Source organism: Anomalospiza imberbis, chromosome Z (assembly GCF_031753505.1).
Source record: "Anomalospiza imberbis isolate Cuckoo-Finch-1a 21T00152 chromosome Z, ASM3175350v1, whole genome shotgun sequence".
Lineage (NCBI taxonomy): Eukaryota > Metazoa > Chordata > Aves > Passeriformes > Viduidae > Anomalospiza > Anomalospiza imberbis.
The window spans coordinates 183634-200509 of record NC_089721.1 but is presented as its reverse complement, the minus strand read 5'-3'; the positions used below and the strand labels follow the sequence as shown (position 1 = coordinate 200509).

The 16876-nt window shown below is 55.4% G+C and overlaps 1 protein-coding gene across 1 annotated transcript in view; it reads left to right on the top strand.

The window, feature by feature from the left end:
• The window catches only part of MAPK4 (mitogen-activated protein kinase 4), a 44536-nt gene extending 27902 nt beyond the window's left edge, over window positions 1-16634 (top strand). Inside the window, exons 3-6 of the mRNA XM_068175617.1 lie at window positions 6373-6517; window positions 11741-11902; window positions 13715-13916; window positions 15934-16634. Coding sequence (XP_068031718.1) covers window positions 6373-6517; window positions 11741-11902; window positions 13715-13916; window positions 15934-16621 — 1197 coding nt within the window. The 3' untranslated portion in view covers window positions 16622-16634. The remainder of the gene's footprint in view (window positions 1-6372; window positions 6518-11740; window positions 11903-13714; window positions 13917-15933) is intronic.
• Window positions 16635-16876: the final 242 nt, after the last annotated feature.

Here is a 16876-nt window from a genome sequence, read left to right as displayed (position 1 = left end):
TCCACCCATCCATCCACTCATCATCCATCCATCCTCATCCATCCATCATCCATCATCCATCCTTCATCCATCCATCCCTCCATCATCCATCCATCCATCATCCATCCTTCATCCATCCATCCCTCCATCATCCATCCATCCATCATCCATCCTTCATCCATCCATCCATCATCCATCCATCCCTCCATCCATCCATCATCCATCCGTCCATCCATCCATCCATCATCCATCCATCCATCATCCATCCATCCATCCATCCATCCATCCATTCTCATCCATCCAACATCCATCCACCCATCATCCATCCATCCATCATCCATCCATCATCCATCCATCCATCATCCATCCATTCTCATCCATCCATCATCCATCCCCCCATCATCCATCCATCATCCATCTATCCCTTCCTCCATCATCCATTATCCATCCATCATCCATCCATCCCTTCCTCCATCATCCATCATCCATCATCCATCCATTCTCATCCATCCATCATCCATCCATCCCTTCCTCCATCATCCATCATCCATCATCCATCCATTCTCATCCATCCATCTTCCATCCATCATCCATCCCCCCATCATCCATCCATCATCCATCCCTCATCCATCCTTCATCCATCATCCATCCACCCATCCATCCATCCATCCATCCATCCTCATCCATCCACCCATCCATCCATCCATCCATCCATCAATCATCCATCCACCCATCATCCATCCATCCATCCCTTCCTCCATCATCCATCATCCATCCATCCATCCATTCTCATCCATCCTCATCCATCCATCCATCCATCCATCCATCCATCAATCATCCATCCACCCATCATCCATCCATCCATCCTCATCCATCCCTCCATCCATCCATCCATCATCCATCCATCCATCATCCATCCATCATCCATCATCCATCCATCATCCATCATCCCTCCCTCCATCCCCACTCTTGTGCCCTAACGAGCGCCCTTGTCTCCACACGGGAGCTCAGACCGCACTGCGCCAGGTCTGGGAGGGAAGTGCTGTGGAAGGGTGGTGCTCTCCTCCCCGGAGCCCCCTCAGCTTGTGGGTGAGCAGGCAGACAGCGACGTCACGCATTAAATATTGCCATCACCGCCCGTGGATGTGTGGACTTTAGAGCAATAAACGTTTTGTAGGGCAGACTCATCCCCAGCATGCATCCCGTGTGGCGAGCTGGACCCCCCAGCACTGGGGTGGTCCTGTCTGGGAAGGACAGGGGATTTCTGCTGATGGGGACACAGAGACTCGCTGAACGTCTTCCCTGGATGACACGACCATGAACTGGAACGATCCTTACCCTCCCTGCCTTGTGCGAGATAGATTGTCCCTTCTGGGTGCTCCAGAGCACCTGGGGACATCGGCACGGCGTTCCCAGGGGACCTGCTCTCCCTCTGCCTGTTGGCAGCATTCGTTACACGATTCACTGGCAGAAATTCCACACCGTGGAGGTGTGCCAGCCCTTTTGGGAGGAGTTATTGTGGTAAATACCTCACTGACCTTCTTCAAAAGCTTTGGAGTCCTCCTTCAGTTTTGTACTTGCCGTTCGGTGCAAGCATAATCACTTCCAGCCCATGCAGAATTTTCTCCAATCACTTCCAGCCCTGTGAAATAAGAGAATTCCCAGCTGGGTGGTGGTGAGGAGGAGTTCAGAGGAGGTGAGGGTGTGGGGCTGTGTGCTCCTGTGGACAGGACCACCCTCCGTGTCCAGCCCACGGCACCCGCCCGTGCAGCCGGTGCTGACCTCCCCGCTGTGACCCCGGCTCGTTTGTTCTCCTTCTCTGTCCTCCAACGAGGCCCGTAATCGTGCGTGCTCCTGAAATGAACGCCCTCTGCCCTCCCAAAACCCTCCCAAACGTGAGCCTGTCACGCTGCTGGGGCCACGCACAACAGCCGTTCTGCTGTCCTCCTGTGGAACAGCGTTCCCGCAAACCCGGCGTCTCCCACGGCCCCTCCTAGAGCTGCCCGACATGCATTTTATAAATGAGGTTAAAATCCCTGCTGTGAAGAGGCAGAAGCTGCTCCAGGATTATTCCAAAAGCTTGGGCTTGTTGCTATTTTGAGCCCCCCATCTGCACCAGGAGCTGATCCGGCTCCCACGGGTGCAGCAGCAGAAATCCCAGCCGTGTTTGTGGCTGGAGGCACGGATACGCAGGCTGCGCTTGGATCCTGATGGATCTCCTGTTTGAGAGCACCTGGTCTGCACCTCTGCAGCTTTTTGGCTGCAGAAAGGTGGCTTCTGGTGTGGAACACCCCTGGGAGAAGCCTTGGGCTGTGGCGTGGGGGCTGCTGGGTTTGCAGCAGGTGGGATCCTGAACTCCATGGCCCCTGGAGGAGGATCCCTCTGGCTCCAGGGAGGAGCCCCGGGGCTGGCTGGTGGTGGTTTTGGATCACCAGCAGCTCTGTGCTCCCCGTGTGCCGCCGTGACTCCCTCAGCGCCTGTGGAAGGCAGGTTCAGTGTGCTGTCGCCAGGGCGACACCGGGATGCAGCAGGGCCTGCCCCGCATTGTTTCTCCTTCTGGTGTTTGCAAGCAAAACGCAAAATATGTGTCGTGTAAGGAATTTGAAAAAACATCCATTTCTCTTTGCTTTCCAGTTCCCTTGCTGTGCTGTTTGATCCGACTCGATGCTTATCCTACCTGTAGTGAATTCACCACCTTTATAGATTGCCTGAGCTGTTGCCACACACGCGGGAGGACAAGAGGAGAAGCAGGAAAATGATACCTGAAAATTGCCAGGAAAAAAAAAATCTAGCATGGGAGGGCTTAGACTTGAAACTACTTCTATTTTTCTGTTAACTCCATTATGTTGTTTTTTAAAGAGACTTTTCAGTGCAGAAAGGGCTGTGCTGAACCCACAGAATATTGTCACAAAGAGGTTATGTTCCATCTTAATTAGAACTAATTAATATGCTTCAGCTCTCGGTCCTGCTGTCTCGCTGAATCTACATAAACGGTGAAATCCTTGTGCTGGAGCCCTGCCTTGCTGAGCTGATGGCCAGAAGTGCCTGGGCTCCCCAGCCTGGCACCACAGGTCAGGGCTGAGCCCGTGCCCAGCCCAGCTGCAGGTGGGTCCTGGTCCCGTGGCAGTGACCTCGAGATCCTGGATCCCAAAGCTGCGGTGGCATTTCTCCCAAAGCTGTGGTGGCATTTCCCCCTAGAACCTGTTAGTCCGCGGGACTGCAGCTACTTCCTGCAGGCAGCAGGACAGGAGCTTGGGTATTCCCTAAAAACGGGGATCTAGCCCACGTTGTTAGCAGGGGGAAGGTGTCGGGGCTGTGTCAGCTGCTCGAGGCTGGGATGCTGTGCTGCCCACGGGAGGACCTCGAGCCAGGTCGGAAAAGTCTCGATTTCCAGACCTCCAGTTGCTCCTCCCTGTATTGTCCCCTGAGGAAGGGCAGGGATAACACAGAGCCCGGTGTGGAATGCCCCAGGAGGCAGTGGTGGGGTCCACGAGGTGGGGTCTGGCTCCAAGGACCACGAGCGGGGGGGACGGAGAGCAGCTGCAGGTTCCTCCTCTCCATGGGCCCTTCCTGGGCGTGCTGGGGGCGAGCCAGGGTTTTCCAGCAGATGGAAGCGGGGAGATGGCTTCCAGTCAGACCTGGGGTGAGGGGCAGCGGGAGAGGGGAGCATGGTGAGAATTAACCACCGCCAGGAGCCTCACATGGCAGCAGGAAGGTTGAAAATTTGTCCATTTGGCGAGTTTTTGCAGGGAATTTTCTCCAAGACATGAGGGGAGGAAAATGTTCGGCTTGCTGTGACTTTCAGATATTTGCAGTATATTGCTCATGCATCTTGCATGGTGCAGACACCCCCGAGAACTCAGATCCTTCTTGCTGTCAGAGAGCAGAAACACATGAGCAGTGTTAAATCCGTAAGGAGGGTGGCGCTCCTTCCCTGGGAGAGGGAAGAAATGGCTCCAGATAGGAATTGCCCTGGATTACTACCCTCAGAGTTTATTTTCCTGGGATTCTCCAATAAATTCCAGCATCTCCGTTGTTGGGAATAATTGCAGTAGCTGAGAAGTGGTGGTTTGATCGGATGATGCCTGGGGGCTTTTGTGCTGGTTCTGGCTGAGCAGCATTAGCAAAAATATAACAGCATTAAAGGAAGCTTCTCAGCTAATCAGACTCCATTACAACTTATCATGAGAAGGCCAAAATTAAAATGCTCTTTTAAAAGCAAGACCTTTATGATTAAAAGCTTGATGACTCGCACATTTGGGAATTGGCACAAAAACCGGCACTGGGGGAAGAGGAGCGTGATCAGCCTCGTGGTGTTTGTGGTGGTGCACTGCTCCTGTGTTTAGATGGAGAGATGCATCCTGCAGCATCCAAGGAAGTGCTCTACAGCACAACTCCAGGTGTAGTGCAGCTGAAAACAGTCTGTGGAACTAAATCAGTAGGGAAGGAGTTTTCAAATAAGCTTTTATGTGAACTGTCTTCATGCTGTCATTGCATTTTTACATTCTCCAAATGCTTTGTGGCATTTAAATGCAATTCAGCTTTATAATTTAATTTTATTTTGCTGCTCCTGCTGCATTTCAATCTACCTCCTTCTGCTAATGTGTTAAATTTAATATAGAAAGGGCTGCTTATGAATATTCCAATGTTATCCCGATGCAATAACGATCCATGCTGAACCCCACGGTGGTAGTGAGGGGTCCCTGGCGGTGCCAGGGTTATTCCCAGGCTGCTGGGACACATCCCTGGCTCCAGCAGGGATTGAGCACTTGGCTCTGGTGGCAATTCTCCTGGGTGGGCTCAGGAGCAGGAGGGCCCTGCCTCAGAGAGGTGATGGCCTTTGTCCCACGGATGCTGCTGAGAGCTTCTCCTGGGGAACCAGGTCAAGCATCCCAAACGCCATCCTCAGTGCCAGCACAGTGGGGCTGGGGGTCAGGAGCTGCCCCTCACCATCCTCAGTGCCAGCACAGTGGGGCTGGGGGTGAGGACCTGCCCCTCACCATCCTCAGTGCCAGCACAGTGGGGCTGGGGGTGAGGAGCTGCCCCAGGACATCCTCAGTGCCAGCACAGTGGGGCTGGGGGTGAGGACCTGCCCCTCACCATCCTCAGTGCCAGCACAGTGGGGCTGGGGGTGAGGAGCTGCCCCTCACCATCCTCAGTGCCAGCACAGTGGGGCTGGGGGTCAGGAGCTGCCCCAGGACATCCTCAGTGCCAGCACAGTGGGGCTGGGGGTCAGGAGCTGCCCCAGGACATCCTCAGTGCCAGCACAGTGGGGCTGGGGGTCAGGAGCTGCCCCTCACCATCCTCAGTGCCAGCACAGTGGGGCTGGGGGTCAGGAGCTGCCCCTCGCCATGCCGGAGCCACAGCAGCCCGTGACAAGTGAGGGTGGTGATTTTTTAGGCAAGGCTCAGGCTCAGTGCAGGAAGAACAGGGTTTCCCATCCCTGCATCAGCCAGGTGCTCCCCAGAAGGGCTTTCCCACTTTTCCCGTGGTATGTTGTTGTAGGAGTCTTGGCTGAGAGCCCTTGGCAGTTCTGCTCCCCATGCAGACAGCCTCTGACACAAGAGGCTTTCCTTCCACACTGCACTGCCCATCCGCCCTGACCCTTTTGATTTTCTGAACAATGTCTCACGTGAAGGGGAATTGGGATTTGTAGGATACATCCAAGTCCTCCAGAGGTGACCTGGAATGACTCGGGCAGGTGTGATCCGCAGCTCTGTGCTGCCGAAGCCATCTGTCCTTTGCAGGTGATGCTGCAATACCATGGTGACAAACAGCCAGTGCCCCGCCTGGTGGAGCCCTGAGGTGCCCCTGTCCCCACTGGAGCATCCCAGGTCCCTGCTTCCCGCAGGGCAGGCAGCCCCAGCCGGCCACGGCAGCGGCACAGCCATGGGGGCAGGATTCCCTGCGGTGGGGCCGCAGCCAGGAGCGACCGGGGACGGGTGGAGGAGCTCTGCTGCCCGTTCCCCCTCCTGAGCCCTCTCTGCTCGGGCTGCAGGAGCTGTGCTGCCCGTTCCCTCTCCTGAGCCCTCTCTGCTCGGGCTGCAGGAGCTCTGCTGCCCGTTCCCTCTCCTGAGCCCTCTCTGCTCGGGCTGCAGGAGCTCTGCTGCCCGCTCCTGTCCTGAGCCCTCTCTGCTCGGGCTGGAGGAGCTCTGCTGCCCGTTCCCTCTCCTGAGCCCTCTCTGCTCGGGCTGCAGGAGCTCTGCTGCCCGTTCCCTCTCCTGAGCCCTCTCTGCTCGGGCTGGAGGAGCTCTGCTGCCCGTTCCCTCTCCTGAGCCCTCTCTGCTCGGGCTGTAGGAGCTGTGCTGCCCGCTCCTGTCCTGAGCCCTCTCTGCTCGGGCTGAAGGAGCTGTGCTGCCCGTTCCCCCTCCTGAGCCCTCTCTGCTGTTCCAGGGTTACCTCTCCGAAGGCTTGGTGACGAAGTGGTACCGCTCGCCTCGCCTCCTCCTGTCGCCCAACAACTACACCAAAGCCATCGACATGTGGGCAGCCGGCTGCATCCTGGCCGAGATGCTGACCGGGAGGATGCTCTTCGCTGGTAGGTTTCTGTCTCCCGTTGATTCACTTTTTACCTCCCTCCTTCCTTGCTACCCAATTCCAAGGCTTCCTAGCCCAGCAGAGGGAATTGCCCTGTGTGAGGGGAGGAGGTGCTGGTGCCCTGTTCCAGGAGATTTCTACTCTATGCCGTGGATTTGGATCGTGATTGGTGTCTCCAAGCTTTTTCTTTCCTTTGAGGGAAGACATTGGAATGCCACGTAACTTAGGATTTACCTGTAAGCACGGATTACAGCTGTAAAGGTGAAGTGCAAGAAAAGAAGACAACAAAAGCATGTCAAGGAGTTATCAATGCAGCATCTGAAGTTCAGCTCTGACGTTATTGAGAAGAAAATATGTATTTAATTAGAGTCCCAAAAATGCTGTGTCGGGAGCAAAGCTGTGCTTCCCAGGCTGGGACACGGAGCCATTCACAGGGGGATGAAGGAGCTTCCCTCTGCCTGCTGCAGGAGCTGCTCCCCTCGGCCCGAGGGCTGCAGCACGGCTTCTCCCGGGCACGGCTCCTCCCGGGCTGTCCTCCGTGCCTGCCAGTGCTCTGAACGACAGGGTTTAACGCGTTTCGTGAGCAGCTGTTTGCAGAGTTGTGTAAATAAATAATCAGGCCCGTTAATAATGGAGGAGGACGTTTCCTTCACAGATATCTCAGCGCACCGCTGAGCTCCACAGACTTGGCTGCAGCTGTTCCTGCCAGCAGCTTCCATATTTCTTTTGTGAAAGTTTAAAAATAAGCAGTCAGTGCCATTATGAAGAGATCATTAAAAGTGCCTCCCTTTCCTTCCTTCTTTTTGTCCTCAAATTTCACCAAAACTTTCCAGTGCAGGGATTTCAGCTTTGAAGATGGTGCGTTTAACCTGTCTGCTCCTGGTGTTTCCCTGGGATATGTTCTAGGAGCAGGCACATCTGCCCCTGCAGGGCATTGTCTGACCTTGCTGGGAGATGCTGCAGTCTCTGTTCCCCTGTACTTATTCCTCACGTCAAACAGCAAAACAAGAGCTGCCTGTCGAGCTCCCCTGGCCACCCCAGCACAGCTCCCGAGCATTTCTGGCTTTTCACACTGTGCTTGACCCCTCTCTCAGCCACAGCGTGGGTTTCTTTTTGTTCTTTGTGGATCCCACGGTGTAAGTAATATTGGCTGACACCGCTGAGGCATCCGAGGTGGTGCTTGAAGCTCATTTTGTGGTAAGGCAGAGGCAGAAGCAGTCCTGGGATGGGATTGATCTGTCCTCTGCCTTGGTGAGCTGCCCCAGAGCAGGAACCTCCCCAGGCTGGCTCCCGGGAGCCCTCAGCAGGTGCAGACCAGAGGTGATTTGGGGTGATTTGGTGACCAGAGGTGGGTTTTGGCACACCACAGGCTGGGCTCAGCCTGACACATGCTGTGAGCATCCCTTGTTCTGTGCCTTGCAGCCCAGATAAATTGCTTGATAATCCCCATGTGCTGGCAGGATGCTTGCTTAACGGGCGGGGATCAAACCCAAGCTCAAAATATCAACTCCTTTTGGGTGGCTTTTAAGATACATCGTTCTCATGGGAGGTTCTGGCCCCTGGCCCTTTTTCCTGGCCTCCTCCTGTGCGAGCAGGTAGAGCAAGGCCAGGGTAGGTGCCTGGCAGCAGGCAGGATGCCCATGGTGACTTTCACCTGCTGCTGTGCAGAGAGGAGGAGAGTAAAGCCCAGCTCCTCAGAGCAGCTAAAACTCACAAACACCTGCACAGCAACATGAAATCACCTTTGCTGTTGCTCTCCTCTTTGCCTGGGAGAAGGAGCTCACCCCCAGCCAGCTGCAGCCTCCCTCCCTGCGGGATGAGGGTTTCACAGAGCTGCAGCCTCCCTCCCTGCGGGATGAGGGTTTCACAGAGCTGCAGCCTCCCTCCTTGCGGGATGAGGGTTTCACAGAGCTGCAGCCTCCCTCCTTGCGGGATGAGGGTTTCACAGAGCTGCAGCCTCCCTCCCTGCGGGATGAGGCTTTCACAGAGCTGCAGCCTCCCTCCTTGCGGGATGAGGGTTTCAGAGAGCTGCAGCCTCCCTCCCTGCGGGATGAGGGTTTCACAGAGCTGCAGCCTCCCTCCTTGCGGGATGAGGGTTTCACAGAGCTGCAGCCTCCCTCCTTGCGGGATGAGGGTTTCACAGAGCTGCAGCCTCCCTCCCTGCGGGATGAGGCTTTCACAGAGCTGCAGCCTCCCTCCTTGCGGGATGAGGGTTTCAGAGAGCTGCAGCCTCCCTCCTTGCGGGATGAGGGTTTCAGAGAGCTGCAGCCTCCCTCCCTGCGGGATGAGGCTTTCACAGAGCCGTGGCTGGCCAGCCAGCGCCCCGTGGGAAATAACAGCAGTGTAGTTCAGAGGAAGCCTCCAACCTGCAGCAGCACCTCGCCCTGGGTAAATGGTTTCTTGAGAGTGCGTCAGCGGCGCTGTTTAAATTGAGTGCTTAGCATAAATCAATATAATTAACTCAGTAGTCTATCTGGGGTGCTTAAGCGAGGCAGGTAAATGAAGGTGATTGGTTATTTGGAGTAGATGCCACTCACCGCTTCCATCCTCCCACACCAGTTATTGGACGTGCAGCAAAAAGGGACCCCAGCCCCTTCCAGAGGCCCTTCCCTGGGTGCTTTGGGCTTGGCAGAGCCCTGGGAGGCCACAGCAAACCTGGCTGTCCCAAGGCTCACGGAGTACAGCTGGATCCTGGCTTGCAGGCCGTGGGGGAGCTCCCCACCCGCAGCAGGACAGAAAACAGGGAAAAGCGTCCATAGCTGAGCAGCTACAGCTCCCTCCTGTGTCTTTTCCACAGAAAGATGCGGCAGTGGAAGCAGGAGTAAATGGGGAAAAAGGAGAAAAGAGGAGAAAAAAGGAAAAGAGATCTGTCCTTGCAGATCTCCATGGGGTTCACCAGCAGGGCCGTGCCTGTGAACAAGAGCTAGAGAAGGCACAGGGACTTTTCCCATGGGATCAGGGCTTACTCCCAGGCTTGGGTGTTACCTTGGGACTTGGCTGCAAGCCTGGAGAAGGTTCTCTTTTCCAAGTCGTGGTGCAGAGCTCCTCGTTCTCTCCCTGGGTAACAACAGCCTGATGAGTTTATTCTGCCTGTGGTTCGTGTTCTCCTTTTCAGGAGTTAATACCTTCAGAAAAAGGTCCCTGGGAATTCCATAAATAGAGCATAATGGAAGAAAATGGGGTTTCTTGAGAGCCATAATTCAAGGCTTCCAGCACTGCATTAGCAGCTCCTTTTTGTGACTGAACACAGTGTCTTTTGGCTGCCAGGTATCTTTGGTGAGCAGTGGCTGGGGCTGCACTGAGAGAAAAGCCACAAAGGCTTTGTGACTTTTATCACCCTGTAATTTTGATCACAGCTTGGGAATTAGCCTGACTAACAAGGCGCCCATTTCCTGGTAGATACCTTTAGTTTCCCCTGGAGAATCTCTGAGTGACCTAAAATTAGCTCTTCTGTAGGGAAGGGAATTAATCTGCCCGGGGTTGATATGGGAAGGGCGTCCCTCCCTTTGTCCTCTCTGCTTTTCCTGTGGCTCTGTCTCCTCCCCGGGCGCTGACCGAGCGGTCGTGCGTGGCGGTGGTGACCAGCTGGGCTCCGTCAGCATCGCCTTGGGGCTGCCTGAGTTCACTGCCGTGCCACTGCTGGCCACTCTGCCCTGTGGCCTGGGAGTGGCCAGCCAGGATGGGAGAAGAAAGTTTGCCAGCATCGATGATTGTCCCCACCCTTCCGCGTGGGGGCTGTGTTGGGGGTCAGCTCCATGGGTGTGAGTCTGGAAAACTCGTGCTGACCCACAGGGAGCTCTGGGCTGTGGAGGGGAGCCCCTGCAAACACCAGGGACCTCCACAGGAACAGGGCTGCCTCAGGGCGAGCGATCCCCATCTCCTGTGACCCCGTCCCCACCCTCCCTGCTGGCTGATCAGAAGTGCCGGCCGTCCATGAGCTTGGCTCTCCTTGTCGTAGATCGGACGGGCGCTGATCGCCATTGAAGCAGCCTGAAAGGCAGGACTGGGACAGCAGGGCCTTGGTAGCCTGAAAATGCCCGTTGTTTTGGCTGCCCCAGGCTGCTCCCTGCCTCAGTGGCTGGTCCTGCCTTTTTGGGGTGTGGGAGTTGGGATGACCTTAAGATTGTAAAAGTCTTTTTTTCTTAGCTTGTGCAGCCAGAGAAGAAGTTTGAAATGTGTAGGGTCGGCTTTTCAAGGTTGTTTATTCGTCCTTATCTATAACATTCTCTCTCTGACCTGCTGAGCTCTGTCTAGCAGGTCGGCCATGGCATTCTGTTCTCCATCTTGGGCGGCATTTACATTTTATACTAAAAACTATGTGTACTATGTTTACATTAACGTCTAATAGCTAATATCTATCATTTATGTTAGACAGTGTGTCTCTACCTTAAACCAATAGAAGAGTGCCACCATCACACCAAGACATGGAGGACAAGAAGAAGGAGAAGGAGGTCAGGACACGCCCAAACTCCTCCATCTTGTACCCCTGAATCACATTCTAAAAACCCCAAAATTCTACTTTTTCACCCTCTGTTAATTCACCTACCACACTACTCAAACCCCTTGTGGCTTGTAATTCCTCATACCGGGTTGGCAGCTTTTTCCCACGGGCTAGAATCGAAGCCACGGGTGGTTTTGACTTCATGCAGGGTATCAAAGACCCCTGCCAGGGTCTCGAGACAGCCAGGGCAGCCAGAGGGATGTCCTGGACTCCGACACTGCCTCTGAGGACAGAGCATTTCTAGCCAGCCCTCCTGCTAGAGGCAGAAATTCAACAGCGCGGCTCTGCGTTCCTGCCAGGCTCCTCCGCGCGCGCGGGAAGCTGGAAATCCGCCACGGAGCTCCTGGTGACATCCAGGAGAGCCTGAAGAGTGGGATTAGCGCTCACTGACGAGGTGCTCTGCTTGGCTCTGCTGCTCCTCTCCTCTCACTGACCGGCAGCCAGCCCTGAGCGGGGCGTGGGGCTGTGTGGATAAATATGTCCTGGAGGAAAAGGACTGAAAACACGTAACGGCACACAGCAGCCGTGGGGATTGGCACCGCCAGAGCCATGACTTGGTGCCCAGCAGCCGCTGGGAGCCGGTCAGAAAACACTTTTTTTTTGGGGTCGGACACCTGCGTTCCTTTAAAGGTGGAGCCTGGGGACACCCGGAGCTGACAGTACCCCACACCCGCCCCAGTTTAACTTGTGCGTCTGTCTCACTGCTGTCTTCTTCCCGTTCAGGGGGCCACGAGCTGGAGCAGATGCAGCTGATTCTGGAGACAATCCCCGTTATCCACCAGGAGGATAAAGAGGAGCTGCTGAAGGTGATGCCCATGTTCATCAACAGCACGTGGGAAGTGCGGAAGCCGCTGCGCAAGCTGCTGCCCGAGGTGGACAGTGAAGGTACCGTGGTGGCCACTGGCTCGGCGGGGCTTCTCCCGGCTGCCATGTCCTCGGAGCTGTCTCCTTGGAGCGTCATAGGAGCTGTCCGGCAAGGCCAAGGGCCTGAGCGCTGGAGAAGGGGATGCACATCCCTGGCTGTAGCTCGGACGTCCCCACTGCTGTCCCCTCAGTGGTGGCCTGTCCCCGGGCCCTGCCGCAGGACAGCACTCACGATGCTGTAGCTTGCTCACAGGTGGCTCCTCAGGGTGAAACACACTTCCAAGGCCCTTTGAAGGTACATGCCTGGCTTCCTGTGTGCTCCCCGATCTCTGAGCGAGGGCTCAGCCCAGAGGCTCCTTCCAAGCCCTGTCTGTTCCCTCGCCGTGCTTCTGGCCTGGGCACAGTTGTGCAGCACAGCGAGGGAAGGCTCTTCCTTCCTTTTTGGGACAAACACCCCGGCTCCTGAGGTATTGTGGACAGGAGCACCGAGCAGTGCTGTCCTGAGCTCCTTCTGAGGGTTAAACCAGGCCTGGCCACCTGCTTTTGGGAAGAGGTCAGGACCAGGCTCAGCTCACGTTTGCCGGTGAGGCTCCTCACTGTGAGACGTGCCGTGCCTGGCCCTGGTGACACGATATCCATGGGCCCAGGGCACCCGGGGCCGTGTCAGCCTCCGGCAAGCAGCAGCAGATTTATTCCCTGCCGTGGCTGCAGGAGGAAAGGTCACCCGCACCCCTTACACAATTCATTGTCATTTCCCTGCCTCGCTGACCCGCGGTGCATCACAATATATAACCTGTAACGCGTTGTCGTGACCTTATGGAGCAATTGATTCCTTCCTGCTGAATTAGTCCGGGCCATGAGGTAATCTCGCAGGAGACAGTCGTAAACTGGTTAATGTTTAAGCTCTGGGGCAGCACGCGTGGCTGTCCTTTCTGCTGAGGGGTTCTGCCCCTACAGAAGCTGTCCCATTCACACAATTACACTTTAACGGGGATGTTCCCGAAGGTTTCAATACGAAGCTGTATCTGAAGAAAGGCATTATTCCTATTCTTATTGCCTGAACTCAAAGGGACTTTCCCATGAAAGGATCAACTGGATAGGCAACAACTTCAGTGACAGGATTTTACCTTTTCACAGAACCTCCGGAGAAGGAATCATCAAAGCAATCATAGCAAACACTCTGCATTTAGGTTTAATTGCACTTAAATTTCCTGTCATCACAGAAAGATTTCATGCACCACAGTCTTTCTAAAATTATTTTAGCCACTCAGAATTCTTCAAACATTAATGGGTAAAATAATTTCATAGCATCAGTCACGCCAAAGGCTTTAAAAATTACAGTAAATATAATCCACTTTATTCGCACCTAAGATGTGGAATCAGTTGTCTGAAAGGCAGCGTGCTTGTCAAATGGATCTGAGGGTGTGGGGTCAGATCCCAGCGCCACCCAAAGTCCTTTTTGGGGCGAGATGTCAGCTCTGTGCTGGGCGAGATGTCAGCTCTGTGCCGGGGCCGTAGCGCGGGGTGCGTGTGACGCACGCCTGCTGTCCTGCGCAGGTGCGAGGGTGCTCTCGCAGCCGCTGCCCCGGCTGTGCTGCAGGAGGTGACACCCGAGGGCTGCAGGGTTGCTCCCCTGCAAGCTCACAGCTGCCGTGGGGGGCAGGGGGACGCAGCAGGGACAGAAGTGCCTGGTTTGGGTCCACCTGGGGGTGGCCTTTGACTCGTCCCTTACTGCAGGGGGGTTTGTTCAGGGGGCTCCGCGAGGCTCGCCGTGGCAAGGAAGATGTTACTGCTTTTGAGGAATTGGTGGGCTTGTTTGTCTCTGCCTCGCAGCTATTGATTTTCTGGAGAAAATACTGACATTTAACCCCATGGATCGACTAACAGCCGAGATGGGCCTGCAGCACCCCTACATGAGCCCGTACGCCTGCCCCGAGGACGAGCCGGTGTCCCAGCACCCGTTCCGGATCGAGGACGAGATCGATGATATCCTGCTGATGGAAGCCAACCAGAGCCAGATGTCCAACTGGGACAGGTACAGTACCAGGGCTGGGCTGGAAAGCACATCCTGCCTGGAGTGCTTTAGGCAGAGCTGGGCTGGTGAGTCTCTGACGTGCTCGTGGCTGGATTCCAGCACCATGTTCCAGGCCCATGAAAGATGCCTGCTTTTCCTTCTTTATGCCATGTTGTAATTCCAGCCCAAGCTGGCGCCTCGCTGAAGCCACCCAGAGGCTCATCCTGGATTCCACAGGGACCAGAAGCCGAGCCTGCACAGCCCAGTTGCTGAGTACCTTTCTGTTCTTGGTTTAATTCACAGCCTGGGTTGTCTCCATGTGGGTTTAAGTGGCTCTGCAGCCCTTACCTCTGCCCTCTGTCCCTGTAGCACAGGTTACAAATTACTGTAATCCTTGCACCTTTTGGGGACAAGGCCTGATTTGGCCCTGTGCTATATTCACCACTTTTCAAGGTGCATAAGCCCCAGAGGCCACAGATCTGGGAGCCTTGTAAAAAATCCTGAATTGTGTTGATGTTTAAATGGTTTGCTGGAAGCCGTACTGGAAGTTTAGAACAGCTGAAAGCCTTGAGCTGAGGTCTCCCACGTTCTAGGTGATTACCCCATTCCCTGGGCCTGTTCCAGCACGGGAGCAGGCAGGGTGAAATAAGCAGCTAAGGATTAACGAGGTTCAGTTTTCTGTAGAGCTCCTTCCGGCTGCAGGGGATGAACTGGCCGAGGATGCCTGCAGCATTGTTCCTCTCAGCAGAGCAATTAAACCTCCTCGCCTTCCTGATCCACTGGGTTTCACCAGCACTGAAAAAATCACCCAAAGGAACCCCCACCTTGCCTTCACTGTCATTAGTCTCTTTGCCTGAGTGATCAAGTGTCAGGGTGGGGCTGGGGGCTCAAGTCAGGTGGGGAGGAAGGCTGGAAGCAGGATATCTACCTTCAGTGTATCCCCACAGTCCCAGCATCCCTGCCAGGTACAGCCCCCAGAGCAGCTCAGCTGCTGGAGGCCACCTTGTCACCTCGGCTGGCTTTCCTGGTGTGGCACAAGAAGCTGAGTGAGGCTGTCCTGCCCCCGAGCTGGGGGCACCCGATAGCAGGCTGTAGGTTCTGCAGCACGAGCCAGGTGTTTTGGGGACAGGAGGTGACTTTGGCTGTGCGTTGTGGGACACCCAAAGAGCAGTTTGTTGCCGTGACAGAGCCCCCAGTGCCTGGGATAACGTGTCCTACAGGCAGCTAGGTTAGGAACTGTAAATCAGGTGTCACTGGAAGAGCCGTGGGTGCTGTCGGGTAGGTGCAAGTCAGGGACTTCAGCTGGCTGGGGAAGCTGTCACTGAGCAAGGCGACCCTCCAGGAATGCTCTGGGTCATTGACATCAGAACAAACTGGTGATGCCCAGCCTCAGTGGGGTTGTTCACAGAATTCACAGAATCCCAGAATCACTGGGTTGGAAGAGACCTTCAAGATCATCGGGTCCAACCCAACACCTCAACTAAAGCCTGGCATCCAGGCTTGTTTAAACACATCCAGGGATGGTGACTCCACCACCTCCCCGGGCAGGCCACTCCAGAACTTTATCACTCTTTCTGTAAAAAACGTTTTCCTAACATCCAACCTATATTTCGCCTGGCGCAGCTTGAGCCTGTGTCCTCTGGTGCTGTCAGTTTTAAGTTGATGCCTTTTACTGCTCTGTCACCAAACAGGAAGGACTCTCGCCGCGGTACCTGTCTGTGGGCTGAGGGGTGGATTGGTTATTAATGGTGTTAATCATGTTTTAGTCCCGAGTGGAGGGGAGATGATCGGCATCTGAAGGAAGGCACCGCTTGATTTGGTTGCTGGGCTTTTATTCCTGCATCTCAGGCTCTTGATAAATAAAAATTATTGGCCCCCTGATATTTTAACAGAGAAGAAGGTTATCTGTGCTATCAGTAAGACATTAAATCAGCAAGCAGAAGGCCAGGCCAGCAGCAGAGTGCTCGGCCTGGTCTGGGCACTGCGGTTGCCAGCGAGGCCGTGCTGCCCGTGCCTCACAGCAGCGTGTCTTTGGCAGGTACCACATCAGCCTCTCCTCCGACCTGGACTGGAGGCACGACAAGCACCACGACATGGACGAGGTCCAGCGGGACCCCCGCGCGGGCTCCGAGTCCACCGCGGAGGAGGCGCAGGTTGACCCGCGGAAATACTCGCAGAGCAGCTCGGAGAGGTTCCTGGAGCTGTCCCACTCGTCCATGGACCGAGTGTTTGATGCCGACTGCGGGAAATCGTGTGATTACAAAGTGGGATCGCCCTCCTATTTGGACAAATTGCTGTGGAGGGACAGTAAGCCCCACCACTACTCAGAGCCCAAGCTAATCCTGGATTTGTCACACTGGAAAAGGGCAACCATAGCACCCGCAGCCGAGCTGTCGCTGGAAGAGGAGCCATCCAACCTGTTTCTGGAGATTGCCCAGTGGGTGAAGAGCACGCAGGTGGGGCTGGAGTGCCCCAGCTCTCTGCCGGAGATGCAGGAGCGGAGCCTGCCCTCCTCTCCTCACCGCCTCCACAAGGAACCCGCGGAGGTGAGCAGCGAGACCGACCCTGAGTTCGACCTGGACGTCTTCATCTCCAGGGCGCTGAAACTTTGCACAAAGCCCGAGGATCTTCCGGACAACAAGCTCAACGAGATCAACGGGGCCTGCATCTCGGAGCACCCCGGGGACATGGTGCAGGCGGAGGTGTACCAGAAGGAGCGGTGGTGAGGGCCCCGCGGGCCCCGCTGCGCCTCCCTCTTCCTCCGGGGCGGTGCGGCCGCTGCCCGGGGCCCAGCGGCTCCCGGGTGTCTCTGAGCATCCCCTTTTCACACTGCACCAAACGCCTTTTCCGGGAAAGGCAAGCACAAACCACAGGCCCCTTCTGATGCCTTAGAAGTGCTTCTAAGGGGATCGGGAGGTGCGAATGAAATACTGAGTTTCTTACACTGCCTTAACAATCTTGCCTTGCGATCTCTGGGACCT